Here is a 12,697-nt window from a genome sequence, read left to right as displayed (position 1 = left end):
CCAGCTAAAGACTATTGCACTGGAAACCAAGAAGGTTCATCCCCTACTCTTGAATTTCATTTTAATTTGGGTCTGAGATTTCTCCTGCTGGTGGGAGTGTGTCTGAATAGCAGGTAACATGGGCAAGTTGACAAATGAGCAGCAAAACTAATATCATATTTATCTTCAAATTGAGACTCGATTCAGCAGAGTGCAGCAAAACATATGTGCAACACAATCAAAAATCCATTGTTTGGCCTAGAAATGCAACTGCATGGAGCACAATGATGTCAAGAGATGCATGATGCTCACAGAGATGCTGCAGGTCTTTCCAACACGAGATTTGTTTCAGCGTTACTCAAAGGGAATCTGCATGAACGGATTCCAGTCCGTGGAATCCAGTGCTAGGAGTACTAGGTGTCCTTTATATAAAACACAATGCAAAGTGCTGAAGTAACTCAGCAGGTCAGGCAGCATCCCCAGAGAACATGGATAGGTGATGTTTAGGGTCGGAACCCTTCTTCAGACTTAGTTGGTCAGGCTGTCCGAAGAAAGGTCCCATCCCGAAACGTTGCCTCTCTATGTTCTCCAGAGATGCTGCCTGATCCATGGAGTTGCTCCAGCACATTGAGTCATTTTTCCCAGCATCTACAGTTCCTTGCATCAGCCCTTCACATAAAATCCTTTGCTACAGTCTTCCTCTGACCTCCCCTTCGCCAAGTCCCCCAGTCTGATTATGACCACAGTCACCCAAATCAATCATGACACCTCCTCCACCATCACACTGACCCTCAAGGTTCTGACCTTCCCCCTTCCACTCCAAATGGGACCCCTGAAACATGACCTGATTTCTACCACTTGCTCTGCAACAGGAGAGTGAACAGAAGGGATGGGTTTAGAGTGCATTACTCACACAGGGCCTGTTCTATTGTACACCATGCCTTTGGTGTTATATAGGATAGAATTCTGCAGAGCCAAGCCCTTGCGACAAAGATGTAATGGCCCATCACACACTGCATGTTTAATGTACTTTGAGACACCAAGGAATGCCTAGGCCATTAGGTTTTGTTGAAAGTACTAAAAAAAGGCATCTGCACAACGTAACCATAGGTGGCCAGATCGTCCAAAGTCAAAGATTTATCATGAGCACACGTTTTAAACAGATGTTCAGTGCTGCTTCAGTGTGGAACTTAACGAATGTCTGTGCCACAGACAGGGTGCTAATAAAAAATACCATGATATAAAAGAACAAACATTGCACAGAAACAAAAATCTGAAATATATTCGATATGTTAGATAGTATGTCATAACGTTGAACTGTATATCTACATTTCATTTTGAGGGCAGGGATTGCAGCAATACCACTGCACAGTGGTTTATCATTGCCCACCAGCAATATACTATATGAACAGCTTTTTTGGGGGGAAAAAAAGCTAATTTCAGGTTTGAAGTTTAAGTTGTAGCATGTGGTCACCAGCCTTGTGCAGTTAAAGTCCATGTTTGAAAAGGGAATACCAAGGGCCAGGCAGTAATGCCGACTACATGGTAGATAAAGTATATATACATTACCCCTTAAATCTCACCACCAATTATCTTTGGCAAGGCAAGAACTCCAGGGGCCCCAAGAGGAAATTGTAAAGTCCTGAACATTAGTTATTGTGCTATATAGATCAAAGTATTAGGGGAAACTAGGTGTTCAAATGATGGCTGCAATGGACAACTCAATCCTCTTCAATGATATCATAAGAACAGATGAAAACCCAGCAGTGGGCCCTGTGCTCTTTTGATTTGTACCACCATTTGGCAAAATCATGACTGATCCTGCACCTCAACTTGATCCCTGTCTCTTTGTGCTCAAAGATTTTGACTGCTAAACAATCACAAGCCTCTGGGAACAGAAATGGCAGCTCAGCAGCTACTCAGCAGTTTCTCTGAACCTTGTATGTTACAATGAGATCACATCTCAATCTTCCAAATCCCAGTGAAAATGACTTGCACAGTATTTCCATACAACACAACCTCCTCATTCCAGGAAATAACCAGGTCAATCTGCACTTCACTGTCTCCAAAGCAAGGACATCTAGGTGCAGCTGGAGATAGAATTAAGAAATGGATTCTCTGCCATGTGATGCTTCTCTGCAGAGTGCGCGGTTTCATAAAGATATATTTTCAAATCCCTCAGGGATTGCGTATCTGCTGATTGTTTTGTGATTCTACACATTGTGATCTTTAGTCTTTAACATGACATGTTATTGAAGCTCCTTTGGAACTCTGGAGATCCTGCACCTTGCGGATTAATCTATTAACTCTCAAAATTCAACTGGATTGAATAACAGTCCAGCACAGCGTAGTACATGCATTCACACAAATTATTCACAATCATACTCTGAAAGTATTCTCACATTGAAAAGCCAACTCTTTACAACAATTATCTGCTTATTTGAATCAGTTAATAAATCTCATGCTGAAAAGAACTCGGCAACATAGTGTATCCATTAAGATACCAGCCTACCGGCATGAGCTCTCTGAATATGGCTCTTCAGTCCACTTATAAAGGCAGTCTTAAACGAGCAAAGTTTGCATCTGAAAGGTTTCTGGTGTCCGTGCTGATTTTGCATGTGGCGTTCCAAGCTAGGAAATTAAACAAAGGGCTTAGTACAATCTTAACGGAACAGTAAATGCCAGACTGCAACTTGAGATTTCTGCCTTAGGTAAACATCGGTCGTTGCATAACATCTGGTACCAATGCATCCACCGAGAGGGAGCAAGTAGACAGAAGACAGGATAAAGCCAGGGACAGCGATGGAGGATTGACATTGATGCATGGAACAAACTACAGTATCTTAAGGAAACAGTGGGATGAGTGGGGAAGATGAAATGTGCCCACTTGGTACGCTGCTAAAATTCTGCCCCCCACCCCACAACTAGGAGAGGGCTAGGAAAACGAAAGAATAATGATGTCCCATCACATGTTTGGCACCAGATGACCGCAGAGAGTTTGTTTTAGCATGATTATTTCCTCAAGCGTCAAAGAAAATCTCAAGGAATGTCAGAGCATAGGAGGGCATTCATTCCATCAGGATATTGCTGGCTCTTTCAAAGACCAATATAATCTGACTCATAGCCCTGTAGGTTTTCCATTTTTACACATTTAAGTCAGTTCAAGCAAAGAACAAAATAACATTGAGGACATGAGTTTTAGGACAAGAGATGTTTAAAAACATTGTACACATCTATGCTAATTCCATCCATCTGCATTAAATCCGTAACCTTCTAAGCCGTGGCTACGCAAGTGCCTGTCTTAAATATTGTTATTGTATTTGGCTTCACCTCATCTGACAGCATGTTCCAGATATCAACCTGTATCTGTGTAAAAACACAATGAGTCAGGCAGAATCTATGGAGATAAATGGACAGATGTTTCGGGTTGGGATCAGAAACAAGATTGTGTTGCTTCCCATCCAGTTAACGGGAAGTGTCTCAACCCAAACCTTTTAGACCATTTCCCTCCACAAATGTGGCTATCCACCTGATCCATACCTTTTATGATTTTAGAGTGATACAGTGGGGAAACAGGCCCTTCGGCCCAACTTGCCCACACCAGCCAACAGGTCCCAACTACACTAGTCCCACCTGCCTGCGTTTGGTCCATATCTCTCCAAACTTGTCCTATCCATGTACCTGGCTAACTGTTTCTTAAACATTGGGATAGTCCCAGCCTAAACTACCTCCTCTGGCAGCTTGTTCCATACACCCACCGTCCTTTGTGTGAAAAAGGCACCCTTCAGATTCCTATTAAATCTTTTCCCCTTCACCTTAAACCCATGTCCTCTGGTTCTCGATTCCCCTACTCTGGGCAAGAGATTCTGTGCATCTACCTGGTCTATTCCTCTCATGATCTTATACACCTCTATTATATCACCCCTCGTCCTCCTGCGCTCCAAGGAATAGAGATCCAGCCTACTTAACCTCTCCCTATAGCTCAGACCCTCTAGTCCTGGCAACATCTTTGTCAATCTTCTCTGAACCCTTTCAAGCTTGACAATATCTTTCCTTTAACATGGTGCCCAGAACTGAACACAATATTCTAAAGAAGTCTGAAGAAGGGTTTTGGCCCGAAACGTTGCCTATCTCCTTCGCTCCATAGATGCTGCTGGACCCGCTGAGTTCCTCCAGCATTTTTGTGTACCTTCGATTTTCCAGCATCTGTAGTTCCTTCTTAAATACAATAATATTCTAAATGCAGTTTCAACAACGTCTTATACAACTGTAACAAGACCTCCCAACTTCTACTCTCAATACTCTGACTGATGAAGGTCAATGTGCCAAAAGCCTTTTTGACTACCTTATCTACCTGCGACGCAAACTTCAAGGAACCATGCACCTGTACTCCTAGATCCCTCTGCTCTACAACACTCTCCAGAGGCCTACCATTCACTCTGTTGGTCCTGCCTTTGTTAGACGTCCCAAAATGCAACACCTCATATTTCTCTGCAACACCTCACATTTCTTTGTCATGCCCCTACAAAGATCACCCCACAGCCTCCTACACTCTAGGGGGAATAAAGTTCCAACCTCTCCTTGCAACTCAAATCCTGTAGTCCCTGTAACATCCTCTTGAATCTTTTCCAACTTAAAGACATCCTTCCTACCTGCAGCTGGACGAGCAGACCAACACACAACACTCTCAAGAGTGGTTTCACTAATGTCATGTATTGTTGTAACATGATATTCCGTTACCTTCTTCAACATTTGGGAGAACACGCTGATCAGCTATGCTAATCGCCAGAAATCTTTACTTGAAAGATGACTGCTACATGTTTTGCAGCATATCACTAAGTAATTAACAGATACAGTGCTGGCCATATCATTAATCTCCATCTCCCTGATGTTTCCCAACGTGTTCCCCTCATAAATAGCTGGGACAACCAATTAAAGATCTTTTAAATTATAAGAGTTTCCTAATGCTAGCTCAATATATGCAATGCGAGCTTCAACATTGAATCTGAGAAGGCAGCTTGAACCGTGATATAAGTGAAAAATAAAATGAGCTAAGTATTAGGTACATAGTTGAATACATTAATTCCAGCAAATTAAGTACTTCAGTTTCTGGGGATAGGAATCTCAACCATGGAAACCAAAGTGATCACCTAATTTCTACTAATAGTACGCGAGTCAACTGTAGATCGCACTCTTGCTACTGAGTCAGAGGTTAAGGGTTCAAATCTCACTTCAGAGATGTGAGCACCAAAAATTCTAGACTCTCCAGAGCTGGAATGAGGAAATGCTGCATGGCTGGGTGATGAGACATAAAACCAAGGCCTTATTTGCCTTCTTGGGTGGACATCTCATGGTGCCTTTTCAAAGATGAGGGGCGCCAGCAATGGCTGCCTCGCCAACAGTCTGTCCCTTCCCTCTTTGTGTTTTAAAAGTATGTTTTAAATGGATGTTTTTAGTGGGTTTTTTGCTGGTATTATGTGGGGGGGGGGGGGTTGGGGGGGAAACTTTTTCTAATCTCTTACCTCGATGGAGATGCGATTTTTTTCCGCATCTTATCTCCGTCCGCACTGCGGCCTAACATCGAGGAGTTGGCGGCCTTTGCTGGAGACCGACCTTTCAGAGCTCCACTGCGGGGAGCCTACAGGACTTTAACATCGCGGAGCCCACGATCCCTTTGCCAGGGATCGACCTCGGAGCTCCAACCGTGGGTGCTTACAGACGTAACATCACAGAACTCACGGTCTCTGGTCAGAGACCGACTTCGGGAACTCCAAGCCGCAGGAGCTTCGATTTCCGTCTGCAGGAGCTTCAACCGCGGGAGAATAAAGAGGAAGAAGATTGGACTTTTTTTGCCTTTCATCAGTGAGGAATGCTGGGAATTCGCTGTGGTGGATGTTTATGTCAACTTTTATGTAGTTGTGTGTCTTGTTGCTTTTTTTTTGTATGGTAATTCGCATAACACTGTACCTTAATTGGTAGACGAGACAATAAAATACCTTTGAAACTTTTGAATCTTTGAAATTACCTACCATTTCCTGAACAACACCAAGAAAAATATCTTTGCATTTCGACAACACTGCTTGTGGGATCTTGATTTGCAGAAATTAGCTGCTTTATTTCTTACAGTAGCGACTACACTGGGAGAATCTCACTGGCTGTGAAGATCTTTGGATCACTTAACCCATAAAAGGGATTAATAATACAAGTCTGTGTTTCTAATAAAGCCTATTACATTGACTTACCGACTTAAGGATCTTTGCAGCAATTTAAAGGTGACAAACCATCTCAAAGCTTTATCAAGAAAACACAAATGGAATGACTAATCATATGAGATGTGTAGGAAGGAACTGCCGAAGCTGGTTTAAACCAAAGATAGACACAAAAAGTTGAAGTAACTCAACGGGATAGGTAGTACCTCTGGACAGAAGGAATGGGTGACGTTTCGGGTCGAGACCCTTCTTCAGACTGTTTAGGCATCATAGAAACGTGAGATATAGACGATGATGGTGGAGATAAAGAACAATGAATGAAAGATACATTATGTAAAAAAAGTAACAATGATAAAGGGAACAGGCCATTGTTAGCCGTTTTCTGGGTGAGTGCGACTTGGATGGGGGAGGGATAGAGAGCGAGTGGGAATGCCGGGGCTACCTGAAGTGAGTGAAATCAATATTTATACCATTGGGCTAAGCTGCCAAAGTGAAATATGGGATGCTGTTCCTCCAATTTGAATTTAGCTTCACTCTGACAATGGAGGAGACCTAGGACAGAAAGGTTTGTGTGGGAATGGGAAGGAGAATTAAAGTGTTTGGCAACCAGGACATCGGGTAGGTTCAGGCGGACTGAGCAAAGTATATGCGATATTAGGGGAGGTAAAGTTTGTTCAAAATGGCAGGTTCTAAGGAATGTGTTGAAAGATAGGGGCAGTCACCAATGGTGGAGCTGTGAAATTCAGGGATATTCAAGAAGTCAGAACTGGAGAAGCACAGGGTTGTAGAGATGGAGGGGATGAAACAAATAAAAGTAGAATGGCTATTCACAAGTTACGAATCAAAGGTGCAGAAATACAAAAACTGAAAGTCTTGCCACATCCAACAGCAGCTGGTAAGATTACAAAACAAACTAGGGACAAAGCAATACTACACTGCCTTAGCAGGTGAAGCGAGCCTGTAATGTTATAAAGTCTTCTAGGTTTGGTTGAGTGTACGCTTAAAAACCATGGTAGGATATATATATACAAGATTTCGCTCAACTTTGATTCATAGGGCAAAAATGAAGTGCAAACATATCGTCGCAGACTTCAGACCAATCGCTTAGCAACTGTGATATTTCTGACTTGACCTACTGCATTCTATCCCAAGTGCAGTCAGAGCCGTCGGTTCTGTTGACATTCAGTACGAGCGCATGTACCTTACGGGCCCTGTGGGCTGTACACATTCTCACTGCACGCGGTCGCAGTTAAATAAAAATAATCTGCCCATGTACTTACTTCTGCCGGAAAGCGGTGGCGAACAAACAATACTGGCAGTGATGCTTGCCTTCGCGGCTGAACAATGCAGAAGCGGTGTGACTCCTCTCGTGGGAACGCAAACCCTGCAAGGACATTAGAATCCGATCACACTGACTGCACGGGTATCCCCCAAGGGTGGCGTCCACACCAGTGGCATCCTCCTCCACCTCCAAGCTCTGCGGCTTGTGCACTCCCCCTGGCAAATCCTCTGACAATTTTTCCGCTGATGATACGGAAGTAGTTTCTCCGTCTTTCTAGTGGGAAGAACAACATTTGGACATAAGAAAATTTGACCATTCGGCCCATCAAGACTGCTCTGCCATTCAATCAAGATCACGGCCAATACTGCAATTGAAGTCCATTTTCTGCCAATTCCCATAATTCTCTAATCAGTGTCCAATAATCTATCGAGGGCTTGAGGAAAAGGAATAAACCAGAAGTAATTCCTCTTCACCTATGGACGAAGGGTTGATCTACATCCTAAATTGCTGATCCCTAAATGGATCCGCTCCCTAGTTCCAGACTCCAGCACGAACAACTAACCTCACAACATCCATCCCACAAAACAAATCTGGAGAATATACAGCTGCACAGACTCCAGTTACATCCTTCCTTGGGTAACAAAGGTAAATCTGGATGTGGCACTTACTCAGGTGTGGTCTCAAAGCCCTACAGAACTCGAGCAAAACTTCCTCAATATGAAGCTTTAACTCCTTGGCAAATTTTGCATTCCTGATTGCTTTATGTACCTGAATGTTAACTTTGCAATTCACCTTTGCCACCTACACTGATCTCTCAATTTTGAGGAGGAAAAAAATCTGCCTTTCCATTCTTTTGACCAAACTGGAACCAAATCTCACCCTTCCCTGGAATTTTCCTATCCCATGCCACCAAACCGAATCAAACTAGATGCACTGGAACCTATATTTTATTGAAAAGCTATATTTGGACTATCTCCAGTGTAAGTTACAAATAATGCTCACTAATGTTGCATCTCCCCCATTAATCAAATACCTCTCAATATTATTTAGAGGAGGAAAAGCTGAATATGGGCTTCAGAATGCATACTTAGAACTTAGAAGGTTAAAAGTAATTTGACCCAAATTGAGGGGTGGATAGGGTGTGAAGAGGAACTCTTCCCACTCTCTACTCCTTGAAAACATTGTGGAAATAAATAGCTTCAGGAACAAAGTTCAGAGACACTTTCACTCATGGTGACAAAACAAAGACTATTTTCCACAAAAGACAAGTCAATTTAAAAATCTGAAATTGGTTTCTATTAACCAATATTTTTAAGGAGAATAGGTGGGCACATGGACACAATATACAGATCAGCCGTGATCTCACAGAATAGCAGAGAAGACCCAAAGGACTGAAAGGCCACGTCCTGTTCCTATGTTGCACACGAGCAGTGTACTTCGCCTACTTTCCCCAAAGGAAGAAAATTCCCAGGCAACAGTATCATGTGATTAGAAATGGGTCTGGTGCAGTCAATCTGGCTGCTCTCAAGGAGTGCATCATCTGCCTGCCTATCAGTTGATTTATAGGTTAATTTCCAGCGAACATCAGTCAGACACAAGGGCCTTTGTTTGAAGGAAGATTCGGCAGTTTATAGCCAAAGGGCGAGATGGGACCCTTCACTATGGCACAGATGCACAGACCCAGTAGAACAGCTTTCTGTTGGCAGAACAAACCAGTGTTGATAAATAGTACAAAGGCTCCAAAACGTAAATAGAAAGAAATGTTATCAGTTTTATAATACACAACAATGGCATGCAGAACGCAGTATCACACCACATTCCAAACTGGATAGCAAGGCCCTCGTAATGACAATATATAGGGACCTTTTTGAAAAGCTGGCAGAAAGCTCCAAACAATAAAACTCACCTCTTCACCAGTGCGGACAGTATCTAGAGACTCGCCAAATGCAACGTGTTTGCGAAGATGGTTCGATATAGCTCGAGGTGTCGGATGGACCTCAAAACAGAAGCTGCACTTGTAACCAACAACATTACGCTCCTTGTCCATTGAAACAGGGCTCGATGCTTGAACATCAGCAGACTGAAAGAGAAAACAGTTTAACTGTTCAATTGTTTCAGGTTTACACTGTCCGATGGTTCAGATTGATTAGCGGGAAGCAAATTATCCTTGTTTGCATGTTTTTGGCAACTGTTGTAACTTGGTGAGGAACATGCTCACTTGTGAATCAAAGGGTCGATGCTAGAAACTTGAACAAATCTACGCTGACAATCCACTGCTCCATATAATTGGAAGTGTAATCTTTCAGATGAAACACTAAACCAAGACCTTTTTACTTCCCCTAGTGAATATGAAGAACCCCCTGGCAATATTTCAACAAAAAAAAAGAACAGGTATGCCTATTAGCCTGATAAATGTTTATTCCCAAAATATCATAATTAATCCAAACTTGTTAATTAATCATCAGCTTGTAGAAACAAAGAACTGCATATGTTGGTTTATACACGAAAGGACACAGAGTGCTGGAGTAAATCTGCAGGTCAGACAGCATCTCTGGAGAACATGGATAGGTGGCGTTTCTGGTCAGGAACCTTCTTCAGATGGAGTCTGTATCGGCACCTATCCATGTTCTGCAGAGATGCTGCTTGACCTGCTGAATTACTCCAGCACTTGGTGTCCTATTGATCATGAGCTTGTTCTTTTTTGGAGTTCATTGCGTGCAAATTGGCCGCCTCATTTCAGCGAACAACCACATTTCAAAAGCTCTTCATTAACTGTAAAGCACTTTGAGATTTCCCAAAAGCAGTGTGAAACGTGCTATAAAAACATATATTTTTGTCATTTATAACCATTGATTACAAGACTCGGACAAGAGGTGCTGTGTGGTGGGTGTGCATCAGTGCTATGTAAACCAGGTGCACATCTGCAACTAGGCGAGCGTGAATACAATTTTGGCCCTTCCATTTAAAGACACCCAAGTTTCTCGTCTCAGGGCCTTCTGCCACTGGGCATTGAGGGGCTGGGCCTGTGCAGCAATCTCTCAAATGCTCAATGGGTGTATTGTTTAAAGAGCAAACATAATTAGTTTAGAGATACAACATGGAAACAGGCCCTTCAGCCCACCGAGTCTGCACAGACCATCGATCACCTGTCCCTACTAGTTTTATGTTATTCTACTTTCTCATCCTGTTCCTACACAGCAGGGGCACTGCTGCTTTTATTTTTATTTTGATCTACACAGGACAATTAACTTACAAACCCACACATCTTTAGGACGTGGGAGGAAACCGGAGCAACCGGAAGAAACCTAGGCGGTGAAGGGTAGAATGAGCAGAATCTTGAACACAGGTCTCTGGTGCTGCCAGGCAGCTGCTCTACCAGCTGTGCCATTGTGCCGCTCCTGATGGGCATTGGTGTGTTGTAAAAATGTGGATTGGTTTTATGGCACAATTAATATAAAGAAACATACTGATTGTGGACACAAGGAGATCCAAAAAACACCCTCACCTGTATCCACCTATCACTTGCCAGACTTTGTCCTGCCCCCACCCTTTTTCCAGCCTTCTCCCCTCCTTACTACAATCAATTTGAAGAAATGTCCCGACGCAGAAGCATCACTCATTCATGTTCTCCAAAGATGCTGCCTGACTTGCTGACTTACTCCAGGACATTTTCTTGTCTTTTTACGTACTGATTGTACTGCATTTCCTGTTTATATTTATAGAGAATAAATTAAATTAAAAAAGTGTCATCTAAAACAATGTGTTTGAAAGATATATAGGATAAAGATATGTAGGATGCCACTCGAATAACTAGCCTCAGAATTTCCCGGACACCATTAACAATAACTTGCAACTTCATGAAAACTTCAACAAAGTTAAGCTTAATAAAGCCTCATGGGAACATTGTCAAACAAATTTTGATATCAAGCATAGAAAGATGAGGTATGTTTTAAGAAAGGTTGAATAATCTTAAAAGGAGGAAAGAGCGATAAAGGGGCCTATGGGTTTCGAAAAGGAATTCCAGAACTTAAGCCCAGGCAATGGGACCTGCCTTGGTGAATGAAAGAATACTGTGATCAGCCAAGTTCAGAAATGGAATGGTGCAAAATTTGGAGACATGAAGATATTTTAATATACGATGCAGGCTTCTTCTGCTAAATCACCATTTGTTGAGAAGTTGGAAGTGCTCCACTTTCCTGACCCACTGTGGTTCTTTTGGTAACAGTTGTCCCAATGAACTGGTGGATAGGGAGTTTCGGGGTCTGGACCCAGTGACAATGAAGAAAGTGATACAGTGCCCTCCATAATGTTTGGGACAAAGACTTATCATTTATTTATTTGTCTCTGTACTCCACAATTTGAGATTTGTAATAGAAAAAAAAAAATCACATGTGGTTTTAAGTGCACATTGTCAGATCTTATTAATGGGCATTTTTATACATTTTGATTTCACCATTTAGAAATTACAGTTGTGTTTATACATAGTCCCCCCATTTCATGGCACCATAAAGTTTGGAACACATGGCTTCACATATGTTTGTAATTGCTCAGGTGTGTTTAATTGCCTCCTTCATGCTGGTATAAGAGAGCTCTCAGCACCTAGTCTTCCTCCAGTCTTTCCATCACCTTTGGAAAATGTTATTGCTGTTTATCAACATGAGGACCAAAGATATGGCAACGAAAGTCAAAGAAGCCATTACGAGACTGAGAAACAAGAATACAACTGTTAGAGACATCAGCCAAACCCAAATCAACTGTTTGGAACATCATTAAGAAGAAAGAGAGCACTGGTGAGCTTACTAATCGCAAAGAGACTGGCAGGCCAAGGATTACCTCCACAACTGGTGAGAGAAGAATTCTTTCTATAATAAAGAAAAATCCTCAAACATCTGTCCGACAGATCAGAAACACTCTTCAGGAGTCAGGTGTGGATTTTTCAATGACCACTGTCCGCAGAAGACTTCATGGACAGAACTACAGAAGCTACACTGCAATATGCAAACCACTGGTTAGCTGCAAAAATAGATGGCCAGCTCATAGTTTGTGAAGAAGTACTTAAAAGAGCAACCACAGTTCTGGAAAATGTTTTTGTGGACAGATGAGACAAAGATTAACTTATATCAGAGTGATGGCAAGAGCAAAGAATGGAGAAGCATAGACATAGCAAATAGGTGCAGGAGGAGGCCATTCGGCCCTTCGAGCCAGCACCGCCATTCATCGTGATCAT

At 42.4% G+C, this 12,697-nt stretch overlaps 1 protein-coding gene across 10 annotated transcripts in view; it reads right to left on the bottom strand.

Moving 5' to 3' along the window:
• Nucleotides 1–12,697, bottom strand: part of znf462 (zinc finger protein 462) — a 135,121-nt gene that overhangs the window by 18,314 nt on the left and 104,110 nt on the right. For 9 of the 10 annotated variants that reach the window (XM_055632545.1, XM_055632540.1, XM_055632544.1 and 6 more), the window contains 3 exons: nt 9,377–9,550; nt 7,469–7,743; nt 2,492–2,610 (listed from right to left, as the gene is read on the bottom strand). In XM_055632545.1, coding sequence (XP_055488520.1) covers nt 2,492–2,610; nt 7,469–7,743; nt 9,377–9,550 — 568 coding nt within the window. The remainder of the gene's footprint in view (nt 1–2,491; nt 2,611–7,468; nt 7,744–9,376; nt 9,551–12,697) is intronic. The other variant, XM_055632548.1, reaches the window with a different exon arrangement.

Source organism: Leucoraja erinacea, chromosome 3 (genome assembly GCF_028641065.1).
Source record: "Leucoraja erinacea ecotype New England chromosome 3, Leri_hhj_1, whole genome shotgun sequence".
NCBI classification, from domain to species: Eukaryota; Metazoa; Chordata; class Chondrichthyes; order Rajiformes; family Rajidae; genus Leucoraja; species Leucoraja erinaceus.
The sequence above is the reverse complement of the archived record's forward strand: the minus strand, read 5'-3'. Positions and strand labels throughout refer to the sequence as shown.